Below are 27,838 nucleotides of genomic sequence, written 5' to 3' on the forward strand. Positions count from 1 at the left end.
TTCTTGCAAATAGCTATATTTTTTCTCAAAAATGGCTATTTTTTTTTTTTTTTTAATAGCTAGCTAAACAAAGTTTCCCATTAAATGCCTTTCCAGTTCAGGCTTTTTCGTTGTCACTTCCAGCGCTTCATTTGAGCATAAAAGAATTGTGTGCAACAACGGGCAATTCGGGGGAGACAGCTATATTGGAAAAAAAAAAAATATATATAAATAAATGCATATTCTTGCGCATTATCAGATACCGATCCAATTTTTTCCTTATTATACAAACGAATGTGACAAAAGGGCAGGCGCTCCTTTTGTCTAAACTATGTTTTACTCGAAAAATAAATCTGATCGCATTTTTTTTGCTCATTTGACACTTTTTAAGAAATATTCAGCTAGGTACAGCCATGTGTAGGTAAAAGTGGTGGTAAATTGGATACAGATCGAAATTTTATTTTTTATCCATTTATGGAAATGAGCATATAACAGCTTGTTTAAAATGTAATTTGACGTTGCCCAGAACTGTTGCTAGTTGCATCATTTTAACCGTGTCTCAATTAGCCTTTTTTGGAGGATATTTAAAATAATATGGCTAAATTGCTATGGGAGGATTTTTTTTCCATTTTACATGAAGAGAAGAGGTTCTTCTCGAAAAAACGTATCACCATCTGCCACTTCATTTTGTTGAAATTTCTATTGGGGCATAATCAAATGTATGCAGAGTTGCATTTTGAATTTAAGTGAGCTTTCGAAAGCGAAATAAGGAATGCTCACACGGTTGCAGTAAGGAAAAATGGGACGAGCTAGCGCACATGAGAAACGGTATGTGCATGTGGGAACATGTGTGTGCATTAGAAGTGCTTCTCTCTAATCAGTGCACTCGCTGTGAACAGCGAAATGTTTCACCTTTTTCTGCGTGGAGTGTTCATGCGTATATATGTACATATACCATTTCGCAAGATAAGCACTTTCGAAAATGTGGTTTGCTTAAAAAAGGGAACAAAATATGGATCGGTTTGGGGGCTAGAAAGCGTGCATGCTGACTCTACTAAGTGTAACATATATGTCCACATTTATGTATGCACTTTCTTTTTCTCGTGGCTTTAACTCTTCTTGTTTTTGCTTTCACCATATTTAAACGCCCCATCTGTGATGTAACTCCTTTTCGTAACGCAGTTTCATGTCTGTGTCTTTTTTTCCATCAGCAGCAGAACATGAAACTTCTTTTTCTGGCCTTTTTAATTATGGGCTCAAGATACTGCACAACGTGGTCTTTCATGAGATAGTAGGGATAGAACTGCGTGGAGAAGGGGAGTAAATGGTGAATAGGTAAATCAGATAAGCGGTGAAAAAGGCGAAAAAGCAAACACGCAAAAATATGCAGAGATGCACCCCCATTCTCGCAATCGTAGGGGCGTGCAACTTCTTACACAATTTTACCTTTGGTGCCGAGAATAAATTTTTGTCAAAGGTAAAATTGGAAGAATCTTGCAAATTGTTCCCTTCGTCCGGTGTATTATTTGCGTTTTCACAGGCAGGATCTGCTTCATTTTTTTCATTCAGTTCATCAGATGATTTGGCTTCATTTTTATCGTCCCCCTCTTTGTCTTCGCCATCCTCTATATTATTTTCGCCACTTTCGTTTTCTGGATTAGCATCAGCATTTTCGTTTTCCGATTTGACTTCATCGTTTTCGTTCAGTTCTTCAACGCCTTCAAAATTTTCGTCAGCACTATCATCCATTTTTTCTTAAATTACACTTTTTGTATGCTATTTATCGTGCAATTTTTTTTTTTTTTTTTTTTTTTACGTATACTCAGCTAGCAATACTGTAAAGCTGTTCCTATTTATTTATCTGTACTTCTTCCACTTTGGATTTCATTTTTTTGTTCCTTAACGTGAAATAAAACAAAAACTCCGGAAGGTGTGTGCTTTTTCATGTGTGTCTACACATATGGCGTTTTAAAGAGAAATCCTCCTTACGCATTTTTTTTTTTTACTCCTTATGAAGGTTCAATTATATCTTTTTATTATTTCACTTTGCACGTTTTTTGCATTATTTCCTTTTTGTTTCTCTTTTGAAAACATTTTTCTCGTCTTATTATGTTCCATTGGATACCACATGGTATATGCGTGTTGGACTGATAAAAAAGGCGTGTGCTCTCAATAATTTGTGAACTCCCATTTGGGGAGGATTTTAAATTAACAGCGATATACGAACGTACTTTTAATGATCCAATTGTTTCCGTCCGATGTTTTTGTCGTGATGGATGTCTTATTAGGGATATATGAAAGGGTGGAGAGATTATGAAAATAATTTTTACTGCCTGCTGAAATTAATCATTGTTGCGTGAACTGTGCAAGTAAATTTTTGCTGTTTTTTTTTTTTTTTGGCACCTTTCACTTATAAAATATGCAGTTGAAATTTTACAAAGAGGACACCTTTCGAGGGGAGCCCACTGCAAAAATTTTTGATGCTGTTATAGACATATTTTCAGAAACGGTTTCGTTACATTTGCGCCATGTGTTTGTTTTGTCTGCATGGGCAGGGGTTAACTTTTGAGAGGTTGCGTCTTCATGGCAGCAAAGTTTGATCAGGAGCTGCCGCGCTGTCATTATTTCACCATCACATTTTTAGTCATTTAAAGAATAACGGGGCTCCTGTTTTTAGATAGCCTTCAAGGCATGGTTTTTGGTCGACCATTTACCCGTTTTATTACCCTTTCGTTAAGTTTTTATTTCTTTCACCACTTGTTGGGAAGCGACTTAATTGGAAGGAATGGAAAGGTGTAAAAATCCGGGGTGAACAAAATGCAAACAGGAATGATTTTTCCGTGCCGCTTTACCGTTTGAAGGGGGGGAGGGGGTGAAGTACGCCACGGGTGGTGTCAGCGTGGTAAGCGGAAGGTATATGTCTATATGCAATTTTTTCAAATGGCTGTATTCTCTTCTTCTTTTAAATGTTAATATGCAAAATGTGAAGACGTTCACAGGAATAAAATTAGTTACATACTTTTTCTTATTCCATTTTGCGGCGAAAAATGTGGGATCGTACAATTCACGTACTATGTGCATGTTTTTTTTTTTTTTCACCCCTTTTTTGGTACCAAATATTTACCCTTATTATGTAATTTTTGTCCTACTGAGAGTAACTGTTGTAGGTGGAATTGTACAACTGTTCATTTGTTCGATTGTGTGGAAGAGGAGGCGGGGAAAAAAAAAATTCACAAAAATTACATTTCAACATTGCACTCCATTTGAGCATTCAAAGTGATCACTCGAAATGGTTAATTGCGAAATAAGAACACCTGTGCGCGAATTTAATGGTCTCAATTTTTTCTTTTTTTTTTCGCTTAATGGCCTCCAAAAAGAGGGCGCGATTTTGCACATGATTAGTGTTCCCCTGTAACCCTAGCACATATGCGCAAGTGTACATAAATGTACGCACGTGTACGTTAATGTGTTATTATGTTTGTTTGGTTATGCCTACGTCGCGCATGACGTATGTACGGATGCGCGTTCTGCATGGATAGCTGTACGGTTCACTTCCAGCCCTGTGAAACACTCAGTTGCGCGGGCATAAATTTGCGAAAAGGAGGAGAGTACTAATTGCCCTGTGCGGCAGGAACGCTCATCGAGGTGGAGAAATTTGCAAAATGTTAAAAAAAAGGTTTTTAAAATATACAAAACGCTTTCTACATATTTATGCACAGTTCAGCAGAGTGTGAACATATACGTTTCTCACATGTTATTTTTTTTTTTTTTTTGCAAAATGAACATAAATAGTAAAGATAAATATACGTGANAGTTTTAAAAAAAAAGGGGCATTTCTTCCTTTTGAAAGATTACCCATTTGATCTATTTGTAAAGCGAAAATGTTTCCTCATCCAGTTAGGATGAACGTGATAAGTTAAAACCATTTGCAAATTTTGAACCCCAAGCTTTTAATTCTGTATTTGTTACGTGTACGCACAGGCACGCAGGAACGCATGTATGTTTGTATGTATGTACGTAGGCTACATCCCCCCCGCTAACCTGTTAAAATTGCAAAAGGAGCTTATAACATCATAAGCGAAACCGCGCGTAATGAACGCAACAGGTATGCATAAGATAATAGGGAAAACGAAACACAGCAGATGGAAGGGAGGCCAATAAGTGAAAAAATCCATAATTTAAAGCGAACAATTTTTGCGCAAATAATGAGTACATTTATGGCACGCCCCAGTTCGCATATGTACATCCTTTTTTTATTTAAAATTTTTTTTTACTAGATCATTTTTGAATAATATTATCAACCAGCGTCGACCCCATTGTAAAATTTGTCCCCGACTTAAGCTCACACATTTTTAACCTTAATTGCGCATTCGTGCCTAATTAAAAAATTTTCCTTTTGAAAACAGTACAAACCATGTCTCAGATAAGGCCAGAACCGAAAGTAGACGTTCCTGAGGGTGACTACAAAAAGGGTGCCAAGCTTTTTAAGGCCAAGTGTGCTCAATGCCACACGATAAATAAAGGTAAGGGGAAGTTGGTCCTCCGTTTATTGTGTGTACCTGCGTTTGTGTGTGTGGGGTGTACATCCCCGTGAGAGCAAAGGTATGCTCATTCGGGGACATCCTCCAAGAGCAACTGTGTGTGCGTCGTACGCATGTATTTATTTCCCTTTCCCCCTTCCCTCTTCCCCTCTCACCATTTGCTTAAAAAGGCGGAGCGGTAAAACAGGGCCCTAATCTACACGGATTCTATGGCAGAAAATCTGGAGAATCGGATTTCCCATTTTCGGATGCAAATAAAAACTCGGGCATTATCTGGTCGGACAAGCATTTGTATGAATATCTACTGAACCCTAAGTTATACATCCCAGGAACGAAAATGATTTTTGCTGGCATCAAGAAGGAAAAGGAAAGAGCCGATTTGATTGAGTACTTGAAGAAGGCTTCCTCGGAGTGACGCGCGCAGGTGCAGAAATTGGCAGATGAAAAAAATATCAAAATGAGTTGAACGTACGCTTTGGGGGTCAACGGGGGACTCTTGTCAAATTGTGTCAACTACTCAGGTGGTGGAGAGGCCCACTCACTGACGTCACGTTACGCAAAGTGTAACGCTCATTTATGTGGTGCATTTTAGAATGTCGTTAACATTGTCCACAGAGCAGCAAGATTTTGTTTCCCTACATTTCGCTGCGCCTTGTTTGTGGACCCCTCACCAAATTGAGGGGAGAAAAGCCACATAAAAGGACCACCTACCTCGCAGCAGAGTAAGTACAACGAAGCGCACACATAATATCCGCACATATATATAGCTGTTTCGTGTACTTATTACTGCTCCCCATTTTTTTTTTTCCCCCTCATTCCTTTTTCACGATTGACACATTATTGAGTTAAAATATGTTTCTTATGTACATTCGTGTGCCGTGTGTAAGTTGAAAAATGTGACAATCGTGTAGCTTTAAAATGTCAAAGTAACAGATACGTCGTTACCACTTGTTTTATTTACAAAACCTTTTTTAAAAAAATATATTTTAAAAAGTTACCGTGTTGGAGTAGTGATGTGGGTGGAAAAAGGGGACGACAAAGCAGAGCTGAACAGAATAAAAGTAATGTACAAAAAAAAAAAAAAAAAAAAAAAAGGGTGTACTTCCAGGGGGAAGGGATACATTTGGGGGCGTCTACCATCGGAGGTGTACGTACACCCAAGATGGCTTCACTATTTTGGTTAAATTATCATTTAGGACAAATGCCCAGTGCTTATACGGAATGACTAAGGTGCGCGTTTCACCGTGGGGATATAATGAAGAATACTGAGTACATGGCGCATGGGTATCATCCCCTCGTGAAATGAAATATGTGCATCCGCAATAATCAGCAGGCAGGCTAGGTGTTCTCCTCCGCGAGGGTATCAGCATTAGAGATATGAACCTTCTTCAACAAATGTAGCATATGCTCAATGTTGTTTTCTTCGCACCTTAGGGGGTGGGGGGGAACAAAAGAAAAAAAAAAGAGAAAAAAAAGTGAAACAAATGTTCAGTTGGGATTACATAAGGTGAGGGTAACTACCAAATGGGCGAAGTACAAATCGGGGCAGATGGACAAAACATAGGCAGCGCGTGTCTGTTTCGTTTTTTTTTTTTTGTCATGCTGCACACACGCAGGAGTAAACCGATGGGGGCGGCGAGCTGGAGTGCCCCCTAGTGGACCTACTTTTTCTCCCCATAGTTCATAATAACGTAGAGGTCCACAAAATTAACGCAGTTGATGTCGATCATCTGGATTTTCTCCTTCTTATCCAAATTGTACATATTTATTTCTTTAAAAAAATGAACAATTCTGTCCGAAGTGCTATTGATAATTTCTGCCAGTTCGTGAGAGTCCTTGTTGTAGAATTCCTTTGGTATCAAGTGGGGGCTTGTATCGGCGATGTATTTTTGTATTCCTTTGTAGAGGATTTTATCGGACAGGAGTTTCATAAAATATTTCTCGTACATTTCTTTAAAGGTGTCTTCCTTTTTTAGGATCAGCTTACTGCAGAGGTGCTTGTCTATTTGCTTGGCGTACTCCAGCTCCTTCTTGATGACTAGGAAGGCCTCGAACTTGGTGATGGGTTCGTCTCTCCCGAGGACTTTCATTTTGGCGGTGCGAAAGTGGCAGTGCTAGCGTATTGGCATATGGCAGCATTGGCGTATTGGCATATGGCAGCATTGGCGTATTGACATATGGCAGCATTGGCGTAATGACATATGGCGGCATTAGCGTAATATCATACGACCGCGTTCGCGTAATATCATACGGCCGCGTTCGCGTAATAGTCTGCTCGGCTGCTACCCGCACCTTCACGCCCGTGTGCTTAATCGCACAGGAGGCTACGTTTGGCGACCCTTGAGGAAGCAAAATTTCTACACAGTTATTTGGGCGTGCTGCAGAGGGAAATCATGTTCGATTTGGGCGAGCAACATATGAGAGAGAAAAAAAAAAAATCTTCTCTCTTTTGCGTATCACTTTTTGTACTGCTTCAGTTTAGTTCGTTCTGACCAATTTTAGGTTACACGAGAGGCGCAAGTTGCGGAGAGGGTCCGTGATCGATACGGTGGAGTATGACCTATGCACAAAATGCGCATGCGGGATAGTGCACGTTTGTGCTACCTGTTTTTTTTCACGTGAACTCGATTTACTTCTTCGTATGGGGTGCGCCTTCAATCATGTGAGTGGGTAACTGGGCGGAAGAGCGAATTGGTCTCTTCCTGACACATTTATTTATTTGCATAATACTCAACGAGCAACAGTACCTTTTAATACTTTACTTACCATTTCGGGGTGCGATTTAGCGGATCTGCTGTTTCTTTGTGTCGCTTCGTTGGCGATACGGTGATGGCCCTTTCTTTCTGTCTTGGCTCCTTTGGCGTGAAACGGTTGCCATTTTTTGAGTGCCGCGCACGTGGGCCAAAAATATATTTCCGGCACTCTCTCCATATGCCCCACAATTGACGACCCTGGTGGGGGGATTAATTTTTCTGCCCCTCAACAAGTGGCCGAATAAATTGCAGATAATTTAGCTGCTTCTCGCTACGCATGCGCTTTATTTATGGCACCACTCACAGGTGTACGTGCACTGCCTATGAAAGTGCGCCCATTACGCGCGCTCATTACGTGCGCTTATCACGTACGCTTATCACGTGCGCTTCTGTATGTGCCTGCACTGGGGCGTTAAGGAGTGAGATAAATCTTCACCTACGCCGTGAAGCGTTGAGGCGATGTGAAATTTTTTTTACTTTTTTGACAAAGTGGATTGCAGCTCCATATTTGGAGGATTAAAAGAGGGGTATCTTATCTTTGCAAAAGTTATAAGTCAAAAGGGGGGGGGTAAAAAAAAAAAAAATATATTCTGAAAGGGATGTTAAGTACGTCGCTTCCCCCCGCGAGAAGGCTAACCAAGCCAAAGGTGAATGACTTTTCCCCCTTCGTCAAATCCTACATAATTGGAAAGGCAGAAGCGTCACGTAAAAGAGGACGTCCTACAGCGTGTCGCAATAGTATATGTCATGTGTTTGGCAGTACGTAACCGCCAAAGGGTTGTACAATACGTGTATGTAACGTTTGCTCCTATTTTGACCACTTCAATAAATTGCATTTGGAGAAAACTGACTGACATCATTTATGCTAAAAACACAGGTGCGGCATATCCCCTGAGCGTGAGGTTAGATTGAGTAGGAAAAGATTCTTTTTTTTTTTTCCTTTGTTTTTTCTTTTTTTTTTCTTCTTTTTTTTTCTTTTTTTTTTTTCTTTCTTTTTTTTTCTTTTTTTCGTGAGAAATTTCCGAATGAATAAACAAAATGGTTTTAATCAAAGTGAAGAATAACGAAGGGAAAACGGTCAACGAAGGGAAGTTCAGTCCCTTCTGTTTTGTTCTCTACGGGGACATCCAATATGGAATGATCAGGGCAAATCACGGATGGTATGAAGAGCGCAAATTATTGAAAGAGGCAATCACCAAAACGAACAAAATAAAGCCATCTTTTGTGCTAGCACTGGGAGACTTGGCAAATAAATTCCCCATTGATGATTTACAAAATGAGCAGTATAAAGATTTAAAAACTGATTTCGAACAATTGGATAAGTCCATCGATTTGTATGTTTTTTGTGGAAATCATGATGTTGGAAATGAACCAACACACGAGACAATCAATAACTTTGAGAAGTTTTGGGGAGATACTTACTACAGTTATATTTACAACAATTGCGGATTCATCATTTTAAATTCTACAGTTTTTTTTAACGATACGCATGTACAAGATTTGAAAGAGAAACAATTTTTATGGCTGGAAGAAACTCTAAAAAAAATGGTTTCCAAAAATGTCAAGCATAAGTTTTTATTTTTACATCATGCGCTTATGTATGACTATATTGACGAAGATGAAAATATTGGCCTCATATATGGTGAGAAATTTCGTAATTATTCAGAGAAAAATAAATTTCACATAAAGAAAGAAACCAGAATCGTTATCTACGACATGTTAAAAAAATACAAAGTCAGTCATGTATTTTGTGCGCATTTGCATGCCAATAGGGAGAAAAATATCGATGCCAATATAAAACAAATAACGATTTCCGCCGTGGGGATGCAAGCGGCAAATGATCAATCCGGTCTCATGATTGTCCAGGTAGCTGAAGAGGGCGTGGATTATAAATACTATCCGTTCGAGTTCGTCCCGAGTTTTGTAAAGGTTTAGTCGGGGCAGGAGTGCTCATTTTTCGAAAGGAGTTTATAACGCGAAGTATTGTTTTTGGTCAACAGGATAGGAATAGTATTTACCCACGTAGAGCCACTCCGCTGCGCGGGTGTGTAATAATGTTTTGTCTTTAAGCTGACTTTTCCGGAAGAAGGGGAGGAGTGTTCCCGCAGTTTTTATTTCCCTCCAGTTTGAAGCCCTTCTTATCTTTTAAATGCTTTCCCGTTTTCAAACGGTCCGCCGCTTCTCCCTTCGGACGTACTGAACGAAGGGGGCGCGCCCTTGGGAGGAGAAGCGGGGGAGTGCCTATCCGTTTTTTCCAAGGTGTGCACCTGATTGGGGGTTTGCGGCTGTATTATTGCGCGGCCTTCCCCCGCACGTTTCACCGTGCATATTTTTCCGCGCTCGTTTCACCGTGCATATTATTCTGCTCACTTTTTGCCGCGCACATTTTGCGGCCCCAATAATTTTACCTCTACGCATCACTGAACAATGAGAAAATTTTCTATAATCCGAAAAGTAAATGAAAAAAAAAAATTCCACTTTAAAATAAAATTCGTCCGTTTTGATTTTCAAAGCACGACTGAAGTGCCATTTGTGGAAGTAGACACGTGACGCGGTAGTCCGTGCTGCTGCGTGAGTGACTACGCGTATCCACTTGCAGTTGGACAGAGCTAAATACAGCTAATCATGCATGCACGCATACAAATGCGTTAAAGTTTAGTGTTAATCCCCCATTTTGCGATCCTCCCTTGAACGAAGTTTTTCACCCGTGGCAGTTCGCACCATGCTGGATTATGTACTGGCAGAGAAAATAGGAAAACAAAAAAAAAAAAAGCGTGAACGTTGGGGAATGCCAGCGAGTCGCATACCTAACCCTGCTGGTTTATACGCTCCAACTGTGCAGCGGTAGAAGATAATACATGTGTAGAACCACCTCTATTCATCCCCTCCCCACCAAACATTAACACTTCAGGAAAATGTGAAGCTGAAAAGGATAAATGAAAAACTGCTGTCCTTGTTGAATAAGTACAGGTGTGCATATTTGATGTCTCTCGATCTTGTTAACTTTTACGAAGATGTAATCAGAAGGAGATGCAAAGAAAATGGAGGGAAGGATCTTCTGGAGGGACTAAAGAGGAGGAAGCAGTTGAATGACACATGGGAGGAAGAAGTGGTCATAAGAAAGAAATTAAAAATGAAGTTACCCAGGAATGAAGCGTCTACTGAGGTGACGCTGTGTGGAGGCATCTGCGAGGGGGTAGACAGTGCGGGGAGCGCTTCCCCCCCGTTGGCAGGGAGGGAAGACTGCAGTGATGAGAGGGATAGTTCGGGAGATACTCCCGTAGACACGTCCGTAGAAATGACCGTAGAAACGCCCGTAGATACGCCCAACGCCCCGCACACGATTCCCCACCAAGGGAACCAGTCCGGCCATGGAAGCTCCAATGCCATCATCCACGAAAGGAACAAATCGAACTACGTAAACCTGGGGGCTCTAGATTTCAGTGCATACAAAGAAGACTCGGAAGGTTACGTAAAGTACTTCGAAAAAAAGAAAACACAATTGAGTAATGATAAAGTGAACACAGAATTAAGTTACAACAACGCTGGTAGGCAGCTACACCAGTCTGAGTTCAGGAAACGACCTCTCTTCAATCAGTCTGTATATGGGTCTAAACAGAGCATAATTAAAGCCTCTTTCAATAGGGCGCTCCCCTTTAGCCATAAAAGCATATACATGGACAAGCACCCCAAATTTCAGGGCGCCAGAAAGGAAGACCTTCTCACTAACAGGAGTGTGTATGTTAGTAGTGGCAGCGGCGTTGGAAGTGGTAGCGGCGTTGGAAGTGGCAGCGGCGTTGGAAGTGGCATCGGCATTGGCATTGGCAGCGGCATCGGGATGAGTAACCTGTTGAGTAAAAATGTGGGCCTTCCAAGAAAAGTTGTAAAAAGTGAACTACACAAAGGGGGGGGATTCATTGCGCCGTCCCACAGGCCAATAACTAACTTGAATAAAAGCGTTTATGTAGACACAAAAGGGGCCCATAACAGGGGCAGCAATTTAAGCGAAGGACTGGGTGGGACCAACAAGGCTACACTGCTAAGTAGGGATAACATGAAAAATGGCGAAAGCGCTTTGAGCAAAAAGGGCAGCTTGGTGGGCAGGCCAAACGGGTTGCAAAATAGCCTTTACGTGAAGAGGATGAACTCTACCATCGGTGGAAGTGGTGGAAGCGGTGGTGTCGGTCACGGCGTTCACGGCGTTCACGGCGGTCACGGTGGCAGTAGCGGTGGTCCCATCAGCTTTTCCCCCTCCCATGTCAGCAAGGGCGCCCCAAACAAAAGCGTGTACTTGAGAAGCAACACACTCTCGATTAGCAACAAAAAGAGGAAAACAAGCGAAGGGGGAGAAATTTTCAAATGTTCGTCGGCGAAAGATAAAGTTAAAGCTGAAGGGAAAGTCACTCACTTGCACGATGGGATGGCGGCTGAGGGGGAAAAGACGTCCATAGTTGATGGTTGCGTAGAGGAGAAAAATAACCTAGATGTGACTCTCGGGGAAGAAAAGCGAAAAGAGATTCCCAACATGGTGGCATATTTTCACCTATCATATGAGCCATTAACTTTGGAAAATGTGGAGCTCCTAATGGGAAGCGAAATTATCGAAGGAGAGCATAACCCTAGTGGTAGCTCACTAGGGGATAATCAACAAGGAGATGGAAGAAAGGACGATGGGGTTCACATAAGCTCAGTAGAAAATAGCAATCGTGGAAAACACTATACGAAGGGATGTCCATCCATGACAGAAGGTTACTCAGCTGGGGGGGAAGAGCACGAAGAGGGGGAAAAAAGAAACGCAGGAGTTGTATCTCTTAAGAAGGAAGCATTTTCCAAATTTGTGAAGAAAGGTGAGGAGAAGAGTTCCCTTCACATAGGGGAGACAAACCCTGTTGGGGGGGACATAGATAGTCACTCGAATGAGAAGGGTGAACATTCGGGGGAGAAATTGGGTATGAATCGTACCTCTTTACTGGGTAGAGAAGGAACCATATCGTCAGGTGAGCGCTCGAATGGGCTAGATAAGGATCACCCTGGGGGGGGAAGCAACATGAAGGAGGATAACCAAGACATGGAGAGAAAGAATAAAAACGACCGCATAGAACCTCTTAGCCATCACAGCGGTTGTGACGAAATGGGCCGCCTAAACGATGAGTCATGTGGAGAGGAAGCAGACGAGTTGTGCCTAAAAGGGGGAGGAGCTGGGGGTGGAAAGTGCACAGCCGTGGAAAGTGACCAAATGGGGAGAGCAAAACAGACAAGCAGTGAAATGCCCCTAAAATTTCAAAACATCATTTTAAGCATAAATGACGAAATTAAAAGGAAGTTACAAAGAGGGACTGAAAAAGGTGAAATTTTAAGTGTATCGAAATGTAAAGAATCAAATACAAGTGGGACTAAGTCTGATTTTACGAAATCATTGAGGAGGAATTTGCTACCGTGTGAAGGACAGAAGAGTGACGCAGGGGTAGAGATAGAAAGAAGTGTTAATAACAACAGAGCCAATCTGCACATGCAAATGAGCACCAATGTAGGATACGTTTCTCTCGACATGATCGACCTGGATAAAGCTATGTATGAAGGTCTCTTAAGTTGCAAAGATGATGAAGGAAGTTTCATTCCAAGTGAGCAAAACGTAAAAGACATAGCCATGTATGATGAAATTCTCAAGGGGGAAGCAAAAGGTAATATTAATGACATCTCCCCGTACAGCATAAACAATTGCAATAAATTATTTTTTAGTAGAAGGAGCCAAATTAGTTTATTCAAATCGTCTCAAGAGGTTAAAAATGAAATGATGGGATTTTTAGGAGTGTCCATTTTTTATTCTGTGAATGTGGAGTCCCTCTTTCCATCAGTTTCGTTAGTCAATGATGAAAAACTAGCATTGTGGTTCACCAGAAGGATGAGAGAAAAGAATGTTAACACACATGTCTTAGCCAAATCGTACTGTAGGAATAATAACCCCTTTGGGGGAAGAATCAAAAAGAGGTTGAGCTGTATGGGGTACTTCACCCAGCCAGTAACCATCATGTTGTGCTCTCTAAAACGACAAAGTGAATTTAAAAATTTGAAGAAAATAGTTTCAGCTGTTGTTCTATGCACATGTGATTCTACCACCTTAGAAAAAATTTTGCATACCATACCGGAAGGGAGTAGCAAAAATTTTGGCCTTTGGACAGAGGCCTTGCATAGGCTGGAAAGCCAGCTGGGGCCGAAGAGGAAAAGGAGTATAATTCGAAAGCTGTTGCGAGTAGGCGGAGGGGAAGATGCACGGAAAGATGACGCAAGGGAAGACGCAGGTCTCGTGAATCCACGTGACAGTAACCCCTACGTTGAAGACTCTGAGTCAGATGACGACAATGACGAGGATGAAGACCAAACGGGAAGGAAAAACAAACACGATAACCAATTTGAGTTGAAGACGTACGATTTTATGAAGGGAATGAATACCTACGATGGTTGTTTAAGTGATTCATTTTCCTCCAAAGGAGTGGAGCAATCAGACAGTACAACACATACACCCGTGTCTTCTTCTCGAGGAGCCCTCACCCAAGAGAAGCAAAATGAAGAAAATTTCGAAACTTATGAAGATGAAGAATTCTGTCTTTTCATATGTACCATCCCAAATGCTCACAAGAGGTTTCGCTATCTACTACTGATAGAAAATTTTAATTTTATTTATGACGATCTGCTAAAGCATATTCACAACAAGTTAATCGCCATCGAGCTGATAGCAAGTAAGCATCTTCTCATGAAGCAGCTTTTCTGCAACATTTTATTTTTATGTAATTGGCTAAATGAGCCGAAAACGTACAGGTGGTTTCAGTGGGACACGGTTGTGAAGAAGGTAGAAATGCTTCATGGGTATTTAGAAAATGGGAGAATATCGAGGGATAGATGTATGCTACTTCTTCTAGCGCAACACACAGGAGAAATTTTCAGCGACAAGGAACTGCATGAGTTGAAGAAGGTTAGCAGGTTTCACTTAAAGGACCTCTACGACAGATCTATTGATTTTATTAACTCTTTCCTGGAGTTGCGTGGAGAAATGGGCACCACGGAGTTTGCCCGCAGCTGCTGCGTGGGGGAAGAGGCGGGGGAGGGTGAGGGAGAAGACGCTATGGAAAATCTCCTCAAGGACAAATTTCTCGAAAAGGTGCATCAGTTTGTAGAAAAAGTGTACGGGAAAATGCTCCTAATAATTTCGCGCCTAGTCCTACTGATAAAGCAATACTTAGCACTTATCATATGGTTAGGAGACATCAGGCCATTCTACCCTCTCTTTAGTTACGTGGATGAAACGAGGAAGGTGAAATACTCACAGGATTTGTTCGTAAATTTAGTGGCCTTCTTTGAGTCCTACAATAAGTATATTAATATGATCCAAAAGGAGAACGAAATGGGTAAGAACAGCGAAAGGAAGAAACACGCACTGCTAGATGGTGACACGGCCAGCTGTTCTTTCCGGCCGGGGTTCTATTCGCCCACTTTGGATGATGCACCTCTGCAGGGGGATAGGAATTTGCGCGGAACGAACGGGTTAGAACATGCCTGTGGAGGCAGAAAGGCGGTTGATGGGAGTGCCGGGGGGGGGAAAAGTGGCCATGGCGAGGCGGTTACCAAGGTGTATAGCGAGGCGGTTACCAAGGTGTATAGCGGGGCGGCTAACAACGTGCACGGCGAGGCGGCTAACAACGTGTGTGGCGATTCGTTTGGCGATTCCCCCAAAGCGTTAAACACAGAGGTTAAAAAGAGAAAATCGCTAACGAACACCGTAGATTACGCATGCGAAGTGAAACGGAAAAGCGTGGAAAAGGAAAGGAGACGCAGGTCTGTTAGGCAGAGAAGTTTCGATAAGACGTGTGAGGCGGAATTTCAGCTGTCCGACTAGTGGTGCCGGGGTGAAAACCTTCCTGCGTAGGCTTTCATTTTGACAACCTTCTTGTTTTAGTGATGTTTTAATGCGTTTCATTTTGTTTGTGCAAAGCGGTTACTGTGACTGTTGGTGCGTTTTGTGGACATATCGCTTCTTTCTTTTTGCACCGCCATCTCCCCGATGATGCTCAAAGTAACATTTTTTTTAAAAAAAAACGGGGAAGTTAAAATTAGACCAGAGTTGTTTTCACTTGTTTATTACGCAGTTGGGGTGTTTTGGTAGGTACGAATATGCTACATATATATGTGTTTTTTTTTTTTTCTTTTTTTTGCCATTTTTATGACACACGTTTTTGCGGCTACAAAAGCAACCCTCCCTGAATTGCCTACGGGCACACCATAATCACTGCCGCCGATTCGATAGAATGTGGACGAGGCTTTTATCTGGGGGGGTGTCGTGTGCGCATAGCTATCGTTTTGTGCACAGTAAACAGTTGGCGAGCGGGGAGAGGCGGGTGAGGCGGGAGTATCGCTGCGCACATGTAGCCATTTGTCCATGCTTATGAAGCAGTGCTATGCACACGCGTTGCATATGAAAATATGCCTACCACATTTCACAGCGCTTTAAATTGCCAATAAAGGAAGGGGTAAAAAAAGAGGGAAAAACCGTGGAAACACAATGCGAAATGGAGAAGTGTGCGAGAAAAGTGGTTCGTAAAATTTTCCAAAAAAAAAAAAAATGCCTTCCAAAATGAATTGTGCGCTGTTTCGCCGTGTTATGTGACCATTTGGGAAACGTCACAGAAAAAAAGGAAAAAAAAATGATCTCTGCTAAATTGATTCTCGAGCGAAAAATACACTTTCTCATTTATGACGCCTTTGCATGGACATGAATATTCTCCCCCCCCACCAAAAACAGCTGTTAGTCGATGAATAACGCACTTTACGGCACTATTATTTTGGCGTTTTTTTTTTTTTTAAACTAGTATGTTATTTGCACCATTTTGAGGGCTAGGAAAAATTGGCAAAGCTCTTTTATATGTTTATTTTCTACCCAGGTAAAATACCAATTTTAGTTAATCAAATTGGTATGACCTCATTGCAACATTTGCGTTAAAACGAAGAAATGTGTAGTTTGCTTTTATAATAACCTCGCAGTGATACGTTACGTTTTTATATCGCTTTCTTCTTTCTGTCAACTCCTCTTTTGCGCGCAGTCTTTTTTTTTTTTTTTTTTTTTTTCAAATTGTGCTATTTATTAGCTTTCGCTTACCATTGGCATTGGATTTAGATTGCCTTTGCTTTGCATTACCCTAACATTGCCCCTGTACCCCCTTTTGAGGGCCCCCACTTTTCTTCGATTCGTCAGGATTGTGGTTTATTCGAGAAGCATTGCTCTTTGCTTGGGAAGCCCCCAATCAGCAATGAACGTAGCGTGAGTATATAAAGCGTTTTGCGCAGCAATGCCATACACGTTTGAGCGACGCAAGAATCACAGCAAAGTATAAAAAGCGTGAATTTTTTTTTTCATACCTTTTGATCGTTTGATTCGTATTGAAGTGCGCGGAAGCGAGCATACAGGCGTGCTACATATGCGTACGTGCACATAAATATGCATAGATAAGTGCGCAATTTTATTCTATTGACCGTTATTATCTTTGCAAACTGTTTTGTTCTTTTGAGAAGGAGATAAAGGACCCCCATCCTACCCTGGAAGCTACACGTATTTGTGCATTTTCCATATCTTCGCATTCGTTTGTTTTAGACCCCCCAATTTCCATCGCATGTATAAGGCTGTGCCTTTTTTTTGTGTACGTAGATTTTTCATTTTTGCATCTCAGCGAAGATGAAATTACGTAGTTGCATTGTTTGATTGAGTAGGTCTCCGCGTATGCATTGCTATTTCGTTGCGTCTACGCGCAGATCGGGGTTCGTTTTGTGAAGGCGAATTTGGGAGATAGCCTCACCAAGTTTTCCGCTTCGAATTTGCCATAGCAAAATTGCCGCCTCAAAATTACCATCTCAAGTTTGCTACCTCAAAAATTTCCGCCTCAAATTTATCACCTCAAATTTATCACCTCAAATTTATCACCTCAAATTTGCCGCCTCAAATTTATCACCTCAAATTTGTCACCTCAAGTTTGCCACCTCAAGTTTGCCACCTCAAGTTTGCCGCTGCACAGTTTTCGACTCGTGGACTACCCCATTCCGACGATGACGAGCCACTACTTGCACACGCTGGACGAGTACTTCGAGAACGTGAGGAATAAAGGCAACCTAGAATGGATCCGAGTTAACCACAAGCTATCCGGATGGGATATCGTCGCACTTGTTTTCCTTTTTGCGTTCATAACCATATTGAGATTTTTCGCCGTAGGGATACACACCGATTTGATTGGAGAGAATAATATACTGTATGGGTTATCGAGGAAATCACTGCTAGATCGAATAAACAAAAAATGGGACATAGCAAAAGATGGATGTATATACAAATGGAAGGAAAACTGCTGGTTTGCACTTTGGCATAGCTTCTCCTTTTTGTATAATTTTCTGTTGCTAATTTTTATGTCGGGCTATATGCACAACAAAAACGGGTGGGTTAAAAAGTGCCTTGAAGAACCAACTGGGAAATGGTTTCTTTTAGTCACCGAAGATGAGTACATGGAAAATAAAAGAGGATGGCCATATATGTATATAGACAATTCAGTGCATTATTTCTACCTGCTAGAGATAGCTTTTTGGTCCTCCTGCCTTTTTTACTTAAAATATGAAATAAGAAGAAAAGATTTTTACGTGTTCATTTTACATCATTTGTCCACAATTTTGTTGCTAGTCTATTCATATGTTTTTAACTTCTGGAGGATGGGCCTATTAGTTCTTTTTGTTCACGACGTAGTTGACGTGGCATTGTATATTTCGAAAAGCTTGAATTATTCCAATCCCAGATATCAGAAAACGTTGACATTATTTTACATTTTTTTTGTTTTTTCTTATTTTTTTTTCCGTATTATTATATTCCTCTTTTATATCGTCATTCCACTGAGCAATTTGGAGATCATAAAATCCTACACCGACGGGTTTATAACATCTTATATGGACGTACCCGCCGGTATAGTCCCCGTTATTCTTTTGTGGATGCTCATGGTATAACGCGGCAGGAGTGCATTTTTTGGTCGCGCCAGGTGTGCACTGGTCGCGGTGACCACCACCACCCCCTGTGTGTACTACGGATAGTACGTATGCGCAGCTGCACAGTGGACCACGGCATTGTCTCATTTATTTGCACACACACACCCCTGTCCCCACCGCAGGTTATGCACTTTTACTGGTTTTTCCTAATCCTGAAGATGACTCGAATATTTATCGTCAAAACAAGTAATGACCTGAAGAAGCGGCGCATATGTGCATATGTGCATACGTACATACGTTTCACCGATACAAATGAGTCTTATGCGGATCGCGTTGGCGCGTGTCAACGAACATACGAACAGAACAAACATCGCCTCCTTTTCCCCTTACTCACTGCAGTGAAAAATGAAGATTTCACAGACATCAGGAGTGAAGACGAAGGCGAAAATCCAGTTCCAAGGAGTGCCCCCAAAAAGAGAATGTAATTTTTCCCCATGTTTGATCGCACGATATCGTGTTTATGTTTTAATATTTTGATGTGACACCATCGTTACCGTTATGGTTTATTATCGCAGGTGTTGTTATTCTCATTTTTTTTTTTTCTGACCACTGCTGTTGTTTTTTCATTACTTATGTTGTTATTACTTCTTTTTTTTTTTTTTTTTACCATTACTGTTGTTACCGTTTTAATATTTTTTTTTTTCGATTTACTTCATAAATTCACTTACAATTGCGTCGTGGGATTTCTTAATTCATTCTTTTATGTCCCCACGCTTGGTTGTTTTTTTCATCCTTTTTTCCATTTTAAAGTAATTAGACATTCTTATAAAGTTCTTAACCCCCGCAGGCGTACTTACACGCCTATGTTCGTGCCCGCATGTGCGTGTGTGCATGTTTTTATGTACATATATGCACACGTGTTCCTATGTATAATCATATTTTTGCGACCCAACTGAGATAACTAAATGGCGAATGGACCATTTGCACACATGTAACTATTGTCAATAATGTGTACCTCGCCAAATTAAACTTACAAAACTTTTCAATCTTATTTTAATAACCTACTTGCGTGAAAGCAGGAAATTACTTAACAATAATGTTTAAAAATGGGGGGGAAAAAAAAAAAAAAAAACCCCCTTAAAAAGGCAATCATGTTTAATAGAGAGAAAATAATTTAATGTACTCAGATTGTACGTCTCTTCCTTTCCTCTTTTTTTTCCAAGCAGTTTGGTAAACAGTTCATGTATGTGATGCAAACAAACATAACATCATTTTTCATTGTCAATTTATACACTTATATTTGTATTTTCAAATTGGCAAATCATTTATGATCATATTTGTTTGGAATTACTTTCGTGTGGAAAAAGGGAAGGGAAGAGAAGTTACCCTCAGGTGCTTCCCAAACAGGTGCCCAAATTTTTCAGTTCCATTATTCTACTTTTTTGCAAATTTCCCATTTTTTTCTTCTTGCTGAAGAAATCGTCATCTCCGTCGTTGTTACGTCCGCCCAGAGTCTGCGAAAGGGTTGCGCGGAGGTTACGTGTACGGTTGAGAGTGCACGCGTTTGTGTAGGCGCTTGGTTGTTATGGAAATATACACATGAGGGGCCCCTCTACAACCACAGATTTGTCGTTGCATGAAGGGGTGGAGGTTAAAAGGGGTTACATTGGAGCCATTGGACAAGCCAAATAAGGTTTTAAAAAAAATAGCTAGCTGGAAAAAAAAAAAAAAATAACATCATTTGTTGAAGGCTGCACACACGCTCACGTTCCACAAGGGGTAAGCGGACCGGAGTGCTGCCTCTCTAGCGGTGTGTACAACTGCATATATATATGCATGCACGGGTACACTCGCAGCAAAACGTTTATGTGCGTCTTTTGTGCGCCGCAATTTTCGCATTACTATGTTAAAAAGGGCTTTCAGGAAGTTTATCACACTATTTATTAGGTTAACTATGGGGGAGATAAACCTGTTATGCAGGGTACTTTTTTTCCGCAGCTTCTCATACTTCAGTTTGCGATCTTTTAAAATGTTTTCATATTCCCCCTCATTTTCTTGGTTTTCTCTTTTACGATTCATCTTTCATTATGATCGAATGTTAGCAGTGGGGGTGGGGGGAAATGGTAGACATTGTTTGGTAGTGTAACTACGTGGCGGCATATAGTTGGCGCTGCTTTGCAGTGGTGGAACTTTGTACAAAGCAGCAAACGCGATGGAAAACACAAATTGGATATTTTAAAAATTCCCCTCGATTATTTTGGGGAAATAATAGGGGGATGAGGAAAAAAAAATGCAACAATGTATGGAAGTGTATATGTAAAATGAACATACAAAATAGCAATAACAATGGCAATAGAAAAAAAAAAAAAAAAACTAGCAGCGCTTTGTGTGCAGTATGAAAAAATGATGCCAATTTTTTTACGGACAAAATTTATCCTGAATGTTCGCAATATTTAGGCACGTATTGTAAGCAAAATGTTTCCATTTTTATTTTATTTTTTTTTACTACACATGTTGAAAGGCATTTTTATGCAGTGAGATTTGTAAAGGCAATTTTGTGGCTCAGTAAAATGAGTTTTTCCTGCGTGCTCGTATTAGGCCTCCCTCGTTATCCCCTTTTTAACGTTTAAAAGATGGAAAAGAATCACAACATTGTAAAAAAAAAAATATAAAATAAAAGATAAGATAAGATAAGATAAAATGAATACAAGAACGAATAGTGTAGTGTAGTGTAAAGAGTCATATATATTTGTGACATAGAACGTCTCTGTGAGTTAAAATGCCGACTCCGTAGTAACTCCCTGGGCGTCTACTTATGTGGCGCGGGAGCACAACCGCCATTTGGTTTTGTTCTACTTTGCTACACTTTTTTCCCCTTTTTTTTTATCGTTAATTCACGATATGCTGCCATGGGGCTAGCTAAAATATGGCAACAGTTTTAACATGAGCAAAGAGCTAAAGTCGTACATGCTGAAAGCAATGAAGGAATATCAGCAATATTTTGAAAAGACATCAACGAAAAATTGCTACTTGGAGGATAACATCAGCTTGATTAAAGATTTAAAAATCGAGGAGGAGTAAGCAGCTTAGCTTGGTTTTTCTGTCTTTGTGCGATTTGCAGAGGGGGGAAGAAAACGGTTTGGCCTTCTTCCCCCCTGCAAGTCAACGTGGATTACTGATGCATATCCACATCATAATTCCCCCTTCAAATTAGCAACGGCTACAATGAAGATATTTTTTTGAAAATACAAAAGCAGTTCCACATGCACGACTTTTTCAACCTCTCTTTGTTATTCCCGGTGAAATTTTTTAACAAAAATGGAAAGACGTTAGTGCAGGTAATGGACGGCTTCCCACCTCAAAAAAGGGAGGCATAGGCCAGTTGACAGCACATGGTGCTCGCGTGTGTGCGCCACTCGATTTGCGTTGAGTTATTTAGTTATCACGGCCTATTTGAGCAGTTACGTTGACTGGTGTGCAGGTCATATGGGTAAAACTGCAAACCCGCGCTTATGCCATTTTCCCCCTCCCTCATTTTCGCGTAGTTAATATCAGAAGATACCACTCAAAACGACTTGGAGTTGATACAGGCCGTTCTTAAGAATATAGAGCATAACGAACTGAACAAATTAAATTTTTTCAACATAGAAAACATAATTTTTGAGCTATTAGGTCTTAAAGAAAGAAGCAAAAAATAGGAAAAATATAAGTAGCAAAAATGATAAAAAAAAAAAAATTATCCCCCTCTACATGTTTTTTTCCTTTTTTTTAACAGACGAAATAATAAGGCAAATAACTGTAGAGTGTCCGAAGCGTGGCTTCGCCTTGCTAATGTGAAGCGAAAAAAGAAAAACGCACACAGTTATGTGCATGTGTGTGTATTGTTTGTCCCTATAGAAGTGGCATTAGACAAAGTTGCGTACGCACACGTGTACGTATCGATATGTGCATGTAAATAGGCGCCCCCGTTCGGTTCTTCCTTCCCCCCTAAAAGGATCAATAACGAAATACAAAAAAATATTAACTACTACAAAAATTTGATTGACATCATAGAGCACAATAACGATATGAACAACCAGAATTTTAAAGAAAAATTGCAACAGCATAAGTTATTTGTAAGCCATTGCTTCGGTACTTTGTATCTGCATGTGTGCACTACCATGTTGTGTTGTTAGCATGGTTTCACGCAACACCTGTCCCAAACTTGGCGACTCCATTTTTAGCTTGACGAACTGGCAGCGGAAGAGATCGAATTGAAGGAAAAGCTCCTCGACTCGCAGAACGAACTGCAACTTTTGAAGAAGTAGGGAATGAAAAATAAGAGCCCTGTCCAGCGAAATGTGCAAAGGGCGGTACACACATGATAAGAGAGCAACGCAGCTTTTTTGAATCATTTAAAATGTGCGAACATGTCAACATTAAAGGCTCTGCTTTATGTACCCTTTTGAAACCCTTTCAATGCAGCGAAAATTTAAAGAAAATGCAAGAAAAAAAAAAAAAAAAGGGGATACAGGTTTGACTAATTCTTGGGAAAGACTTTTTTTTTTGTGAAAAAAGCTGGATATTTGCCGTTCAGTCCGTTTTTTTTTTTTTTTTTTCCTTTTTTCTTTTTTTTTCAGTACGACTTATTAAAGCACAATGAATCGTTACTCGAGAAAATTAAAGAAATTTACGACAAGCAAGGGGAAATTTAAAGGTGCGAAAAGGAAGAAATGAACTGGCGGTAAAGGGGGATAGTGACAAGATAAGCGCGCGAGCGTATTTTTCGCCTCGGCGGTTATTTTTCCGCTTCGTTTTTCTTTTCCTTTCCGTTTTGTTTTTCATTTGTTTCCCGTTTTGTTTCCACCGCTGTTTCCACGTTGCTTCCCCCCTTTGCTCATTTTGCGGTGCGCCTCCATGTAGAACATACCTCTTCACCAGTAGACAAACGAACTGCCAATTTTTACAACTTCGAGAGGGCCTCCTTCATTCTGTTAATTTTACTCATATTTTCTTTTACTAGTTTTTCCTCCGAAAATATATTCTGAATGATGGTTGCTCTTTCCTTGAGCAAGTGATAGTACTTTTCAATAAAAATTAAAAACGTCTGCATTGTGGAGGTGAAAAAAAGAAAGGGGGGGATGTTTACGTTGGGAAGCATGGAGGAGGAAGAGGTGGGAGGGGTGTTTAGGAAGCATGGAGGAGGAAGAGGTGGGAGGGGTGTTTAGGAAGCATGGAGGAGGAAGATGTGGGAGGGGTGTTTGGGAAGCATAGAAGAAGTCGATATGCTGGTGTAACTACATGTAGGGTCACATTTAAGTGCGCCCCTTACATGCAAAAAAAAAAAAAAAAAATTTAACCTTCCACAGTTCTATCGTGTCATGCGGAGTGATACGAGCGAGGTTATCCCAGTACTCCTTTTCCTGTTTTTTTCGTTCAATTATTAGCTTTAGGGAGATGTTTAATCTCTGAAAGGTGAAAGGGGCACAAAAAGAAAAATATTTCCGCAGAGAGACAACGTGTGGAAGGCGTGCCTTTTCTGCTTCTCCTTTCATGGAATTGTTTAAAGGTGTGTTGTTTCAAGTTTCATTTTTTTTTTTATTTATTATTTTATTTATTTTTTTTTTTTGGCTTTTCCCCCGCTTGGCAGATTCCGTGGTGTACGTACATTTTTGTACTTCTGCTTATTTTGCGCAATTCTGCACACATTTTCCTTTTCCTTCTCTTGGTAGTATTTGAAGATTATGTCCAGTGTGTATTCCGAGTTGTGCGTCAGGTCCCCTTCGTCGTTCTCCTGCTGGTCGTCTTTCGCGCGGGTGAAGTGGGTCAAGCAGGTGAAGCAGCAATATTGGCAAAAAGGGATGCGATTTCAGATTTACATTTTTTATCTTCGTGCTGCTGCGTTCTTCTTACCAACGTAAAACAACTGAGTTAGGAGTTCCAAGTCGTCTTGCGTGTGAACGCCGATGTAGTTGAAAATTTTTTTCAGCTTTTCCTGTTCGTCCTCCGCATCCTGAGGGGAAGTAAGGATAGATGCACGTATGGTTCACTTTTCATGTCACTTCTTACGTGTCAGTGTTCGCCTTGTAGCTTGGCCTTTATTTTTGCTTCTGTCCATTTTGTACGTGCTTACCCCATCAACTAGAAAGTTACATTCCTGGAGGAGTAGTTTTTTCACTTGTTCGATTTGGTTATGTGTGACTTGCTTGACGTTTTCGGCATCGTTCGGCTTTGAGTCCTCTGAAGAGGGTGGGAGGGGCGCAAAAAGGGGAAATGGGTATGCACACATACATATAGGTATGTATGGAAAGCAGCTTTGGCGTAACTTCCTCTCAGTGTGTACTCCAACACGGCATCAAACCAGGAGGGAGACAAACGTAACTATCTAAAAACTGCCTAAATGCGAGCGAAGTGAAAACCTTTAAGGGAGGCTGAGCCTATGTTGTAATTTTCCTCAACCAGGTGTTTATAATTCGTCTTGCAGAATTCTTTCATGAAAATTTGCTCATGAATGATTTGGTTTGCATTTATTAATTTTGCGATGTGTTTGTTGGCCTGAAATTGGGGAGAGCGTAGTGTCAGGTGAGAAAAAGTGAAGAGAGAGTTTTGACTCGTAGAGTGGCTATCAGGACGGTCAAATCCTCTCTGGGGCATCGAAACACTTTTTGCCGTTCTCCTTTTTTCGCCTTAGTGACGCATAACTTGGGGGGCAATCCAATTACCTCGCTCTTTTGCAAATCCCACGCTTTGGCATACTTCTTCTGAAAATTTTGCTCATAACTTTTCTGTCTCTTTTGGAGCTGGATAAATTGAAACTTGATTCTCTCGTACTGATTTATTAGCTCGCTGACGTTTTTTCTAAACAGAGGAAGGGAGAAAGTGGAACCGGCATCATTTAGGTATACCCCAGCATAAATATCTTTCACGTTACGGTGCATGAAGGACGTTTTTACAATTTTGCTTTACGGGGAAAGTGCCTGCCTTCAGGGGGTATTTCACCCGTGTGTCTGTGTGCCTCCCCATATGAACCCTAACTGGTGAGCCTTACTTGGACTTAATCTTATAGTTGTAGTAGTACGTCTTAACGGAGAGGAGAGCTTCTCTCAGTTTGTTTATTTCGAGTTTGTAAAAATTTATCATTTTCAAATTGTGGTTGTTTTTCTGTTGCAGGAGTTTGTTGTCGTAAAGTTTTTTTTCTCTCTCCATGATGATGCGGTTAATGTCTTGTATGTGTTCCATGTTCGTGTCCTTCGAGGCGTGTGTAGAGGGTGGTAGTGGATCGAAGGTGACTCACCGCATGGATGCGCAGGTGTAGATAGGCTAATGAACATGCGAATGAGGGTTTTTTTTTTTTTTTTCCCTTACTAGGTTACCCTCCAGCAACTCATTTTTGCCCTTCAAATTTAGATGGTTCTGTTCGTGACTTTCCTTAATTTTGTGGTTCAGCTTTTTGTGGCTTTCCAGCTCGTCCAGAAAAGTAGTGGAATTCTTTGGGAGAAAAGGGAGAAAGTAATAAAAAGGGTGTAAAGACGGGGTAGCTGTGGATGCTTTAAAAGGGGCATGTGTTTATCCGGGCTGAATGGCGTTCAAAATGGGGAACCGAGAAAAAAAAAAGAAAAATTTAATGAAAAATGGGGCATATAAATGTATGATTTATGACGAACCAGGTCTCTCATCCTAATGAAGTCTTCGAGTATCTCCTTATTGTTATTCTGCAGTGAGGAGGTGAGGGTGTTCATGTATGCGCATGCGTATGTGTAAGCATATGCGTGTGTTTGGTGACTCGGTTTGTTTCTTATTGCCCTCCCTTACCAGCAAGCTCTTCCTTTTCGAGTTTAGCTCATCGCGTGTTTTGGTCAGTATGTCTGCGAAGGGGTAGATTGAAAAAGTTGCCTCAAACGAAGTGGATCTTCATGTAGAAAGTAGTCCCACTTGACATGGTACCCAAAGATATAAATTGTGATGCCTCCAATTCAAGAATGACATGTTTACCTTCGAGATACGTTTTGTAGCCCTCCATTTGGTCCCTCATCAGCTCGATAAATGATAGGACATTTTTCGAGTTAATTTCGCACACTGCAAAAAAGGGTGAGGAGTGGGGGTGACTTCGGAAACGCCGTCGTCATCACCGGAGTGGAAAAGTAGGAGGCACTAAAAGGGGTGCAGCGAAGGAAAGAGTGTCACGAAGGAGGTGAAAAAAAAAAAAAATGCCAACTCAACTATCGCAATAACCTTTTTTAATCTTTTCGTCTTTATACTTTAAGAGGGAGAAATATTTTTCTATTTTCTTTTTGTAGGACTCTTTTTCTTTTAGTGCCAAGGCCTTCACATCGGCGATGTTCTTTTGGAACTCGGACTGGTAAATGTCTTCGATTTCTTCTGTGAGTTTTTCCTCCTTTGCGTTGGAGCTTATGGCGAAGCTGTTTTCGTTCAACTCCACGACATACTTTTTTATTTGCTCCAGAAAGGGCTACAAGGGGAGGAAAGAAATCTCAGTGAATGGTAAGTATGATGCTACGCAGAGTGACATTTCTGTTTAGTTCTACTGAACAGATTGGCGACCGATGGAGAGTCTCCTTTTATTTCACACACAAGGACAATTTACACATCAGAAAGGAGGAAGTGCAATGTGTGTGTATGTGTGTGTGTGTTTGTGTGGGGGGGAGGTAATGGTCTACGTGAAGGTCCTTTTAGAAATGACATTATGAGTGAACAAAATGGTACGAAAGGTCAAGTGCTTGGTGGGGTCCACATAAGGGGTCTTTCTCTCATCGTGAAAGATGATGTCGCAAAAGGGTGCATCATATGTATACTTTTTTTTTTACCTGTTCCTTCTGGTTTACCCGAGTGGATACTTCCCCCAGAAAGTCCTTTTTTTTTTCTTCCAAATTTTTAACAATTTCTTGCTTCAGGTTATCGTAATTTACATTACACTCTTCATTTTTATATTCAAACTTGTATGCAGATTTAGCTTCTCCTGTGTTTGATAGCTTATCGTTGGTGTTTTCTCCCTCCTGGTTTTTGCTTGTGGTCGCTTGTTCGCTCTCGTTTGGCGGCTCCGCTTGTTTATTTACTAAAAATGCCAAGGGGGTGGGAAGTGGAGAAAAGGAAGTATAGAAAAAGGGGAAAAAGAAAATTTAGGAAAAGTAAAAGGAAGAAAAGCAAAAGGGGGAACAGTAAAAGGAGATCATATAATACATCGTTTTTTTTTGTTGTTCCTTTTTTTGCCAGGCTTACGTTTCTTTCTAATTCTGTTTCGCCTGTTTTCTATCCTTCTTTCTTTGGAAGTACTCAGAAGGTCGTCCATTCTTCCTGCACCTAGCTCCCTTTGCGAAGGCCGTCAAAGGGGTAAAAAAATGGTGTCTCGAAAGGTTTTCTTCCTCGGGGTTTACTGCGCCAGTTGCTGCGTGTTAGGAAGCAAGCCTATTTTGCTCTTTTGTGGGAGAGTTCGAAGGATGAGCTTGTTCCGACATGCGTGTGCAGGCGTACAAGTTTTGGGAGAGGAGGGAACTCCTTTGGGGTGACTTTCATTCGTTTGGAAGCTCCTTGGCTATGTTGGAAAGGACCATGTGAAGGTGTGGA

General features: G+C 40.9%; 9 protein-coding genes across 9 annotated transcripts; 5 read left to right on the plus strand and 4 right to left on the minus strand.

Moving 5' to 3' along the window:
- Positions 1-1,186: 1,186 nt before the first annotated feature.
- PCYB_135230 (hypothetical protein) lies at positions 1,187-1,728 on the minus strand (the record flags this gene model as incomplete). The annotated part of the gene is made up of 2 exons (XM_004224548.1): positions 1,187-1,282; positions 1,426-1,728. The coding sequence occupies 2 exons, from the start codon at positions 1,726-1,728 to the stop codon at positions 1,187-1,189; spliced, it is 399 nt and encodes a 132-aa protein (XP_004224596.1).
- Positions 1,729-3,766: 2,038 nt separating this feature from the next.
- Positions 3,767-5,167, plus strand: PCYB_135240 (cytochrome c). The gene is made up of 3 exons (XM_004224549.1): positions 3,767-3,937; positions 4,257-4,502; positions 4,691-5,167. Exons 2-3 carry the CDS (start codon positions 4,394-4,396, stop codon positions 4,933-4,935), a joined length of 354 nt encoding a protein of 117 aa, XP_004224597.1. The 5' UTR covers positions 3,767-3,937; positions 4,257-4,393; the 3' UTR covers positions 4,936-5,167.
- Positions 5,168-5,858: 691 nt separating this feature from the next.
- On the minus strand, positions 5,859-6,610 carry PCYB_135250 (hypothetical protein; the record flags this gene model as incomplete). Its single annotated transcript, XM_004224550.1, has 2 exons — positions 5,859-5,949; positions 6,186-6,610. 2 exons carry the CDS (start codon positions 6,608-6,610, stop codon positions 5,859-5,861), a joined length of 516 nt encoding a protein of 171 aa, XP_004224598.1.
- Positions 6,611-8,410: 1,800 nt separating this feature from the next.
- PCYB_135260 (acid phosphatase) lies at positions 8,411-9,208 on the plus strand (the record flags this gene model as incomplete). The annotated part of the gene is made up of 1 exon (XM_004224551.1): positions 8,411-9,208. One exon carries the CDS (start codon positions 8,411-8,413, stop codon positions 9,206-9,208), a length of 798 nt encoding a protein of 265 aa, XP_004224599.1.
- Positions 9,209-9,700: 492 nt separating this feature from the next.
- Positions 9,701-15,164, plus strand: PCYB_135270 (hypothetical protein; the record flags this gene model as incomplete). Its single annotated transcript, XM_004224552.1, has 2 exons — positions 9,701-9,811; positions 10,185-15,164. 2 exons carry the CDS (start codon positions 9,701-9,703, stop codon positions 15,162-15,164), a joined length of 5,091 nt encoding a protein of 1,696 aa, XP_004224600.1.
- Positions 15,165-17,362: 2,198 nt separating this feature from the next.
- Positions 17,363-18,762, plus strand: PCYB_135280 (hypothetical protein; the record flags this gene model as incomplete). The annotated part of the gene is made up of 3 exons (XM_004224553.1): positions 17,363-18,292; positions 18,460-18,523; positions 18,677-18,762. The coding sequence occupies 3 exons, from the start codon at positions 17,363-17,365 to the stop codon at positions 18,760-18,762; spliced, it is 1,080 nt and encodes a 359-aa protein (XP_004224601.1).
- A 560-nt stretch (positions 18,763-19,322) lies between these two features.
- On the minus strand, positions 19,323-20,527 carry PCYB_135290 (hypothetical protein). The gene is made up of 3 exons (XM_004224554.1): positions 20,180-20,527; positions 19,943-19,990; positions 19,323-19,791 (listed from the first exon to the last, which is right to left on the minus strand). The coding sequence occupies exons 1-3, from the start codon at positions 20,354-20,356 to the stop codon at positions 19,666-19,668; spliced, it is 351 nt and encodes a 116-aa protein (XP_004224602.1). The 5' UTR covers positions 20,357-20,527; the 3' UTR covers positions 19,323-19,665.
- Positions 20,528-21,017: 490 nt separating this feature from the next.
- On the plus strand, positions 21,018-22,584 carry PCYB_135300 (hypothetical protein; the record flags this gene model as incomplete). Its single annotated transcript, XM_004224555.1, has 6 exons — positions 21,018-21,354; positions 21,492-21,615; positions 21,823-21,949; positions 22,053-22,110; positions 22,272-22,392; positions 22,501-22,584. Exons 1-6 carry the CDS (start codon positions 21,221-21,223, stop codon positions 22,582-22,584), a joined length of 648 nt encoding a protein of 215 aa, XP_004224603.1. The 5' UTR covers positions 21,018-21,220.
- A 635-nt stretch (positions 22,585-23,219) lies between these two features.
- On the minus strand, positions 23,220-27,563 carry PCYB_135310 (hypothetical protein; the record flags this gene model as incomplete). Its single annotated transcript, XM_004224556.1, has 15 exons — positions 23,220-23,363; positions 23,617-23,724; positions 23,925-24,061; positions 24,170-24,269; positions 24,390-24,496; positions 24,676-24,811; positions 24,979-25,114; positions 25,305-25,504; positions 25,622-25,744; positions 25,921-25,968; positions 26,069-26,121; positions 26,189-26,332; positions 26,489-26,726; positions 27,082-27,329; positions 27,494-27,563. 15 exons carry the CDS (start codon positions 27,561-27,563, stop codon positions 23,220-23,222), a joined length of 1,992 nt encoding a protein of 663 aa, XP_004224604.1.
- Positions 27,564-27,838: the final 275 nt, after the last annotated feature.

This window comes from Plasmodium cynomolgi, chromosome 13 (genome assembly GCF_000321355.1).
Source record: "Plasmodium cynomolgi strain B DNA, chromosome 13, whole genome shotgun sequence".
NCBI classification, from domain to species: Eukaryota; Apicomplexa; class Aconoidasida; order Haemosporida; family Plasmodiidae; genus Plasmodium; species Plasmodium cynomolgi.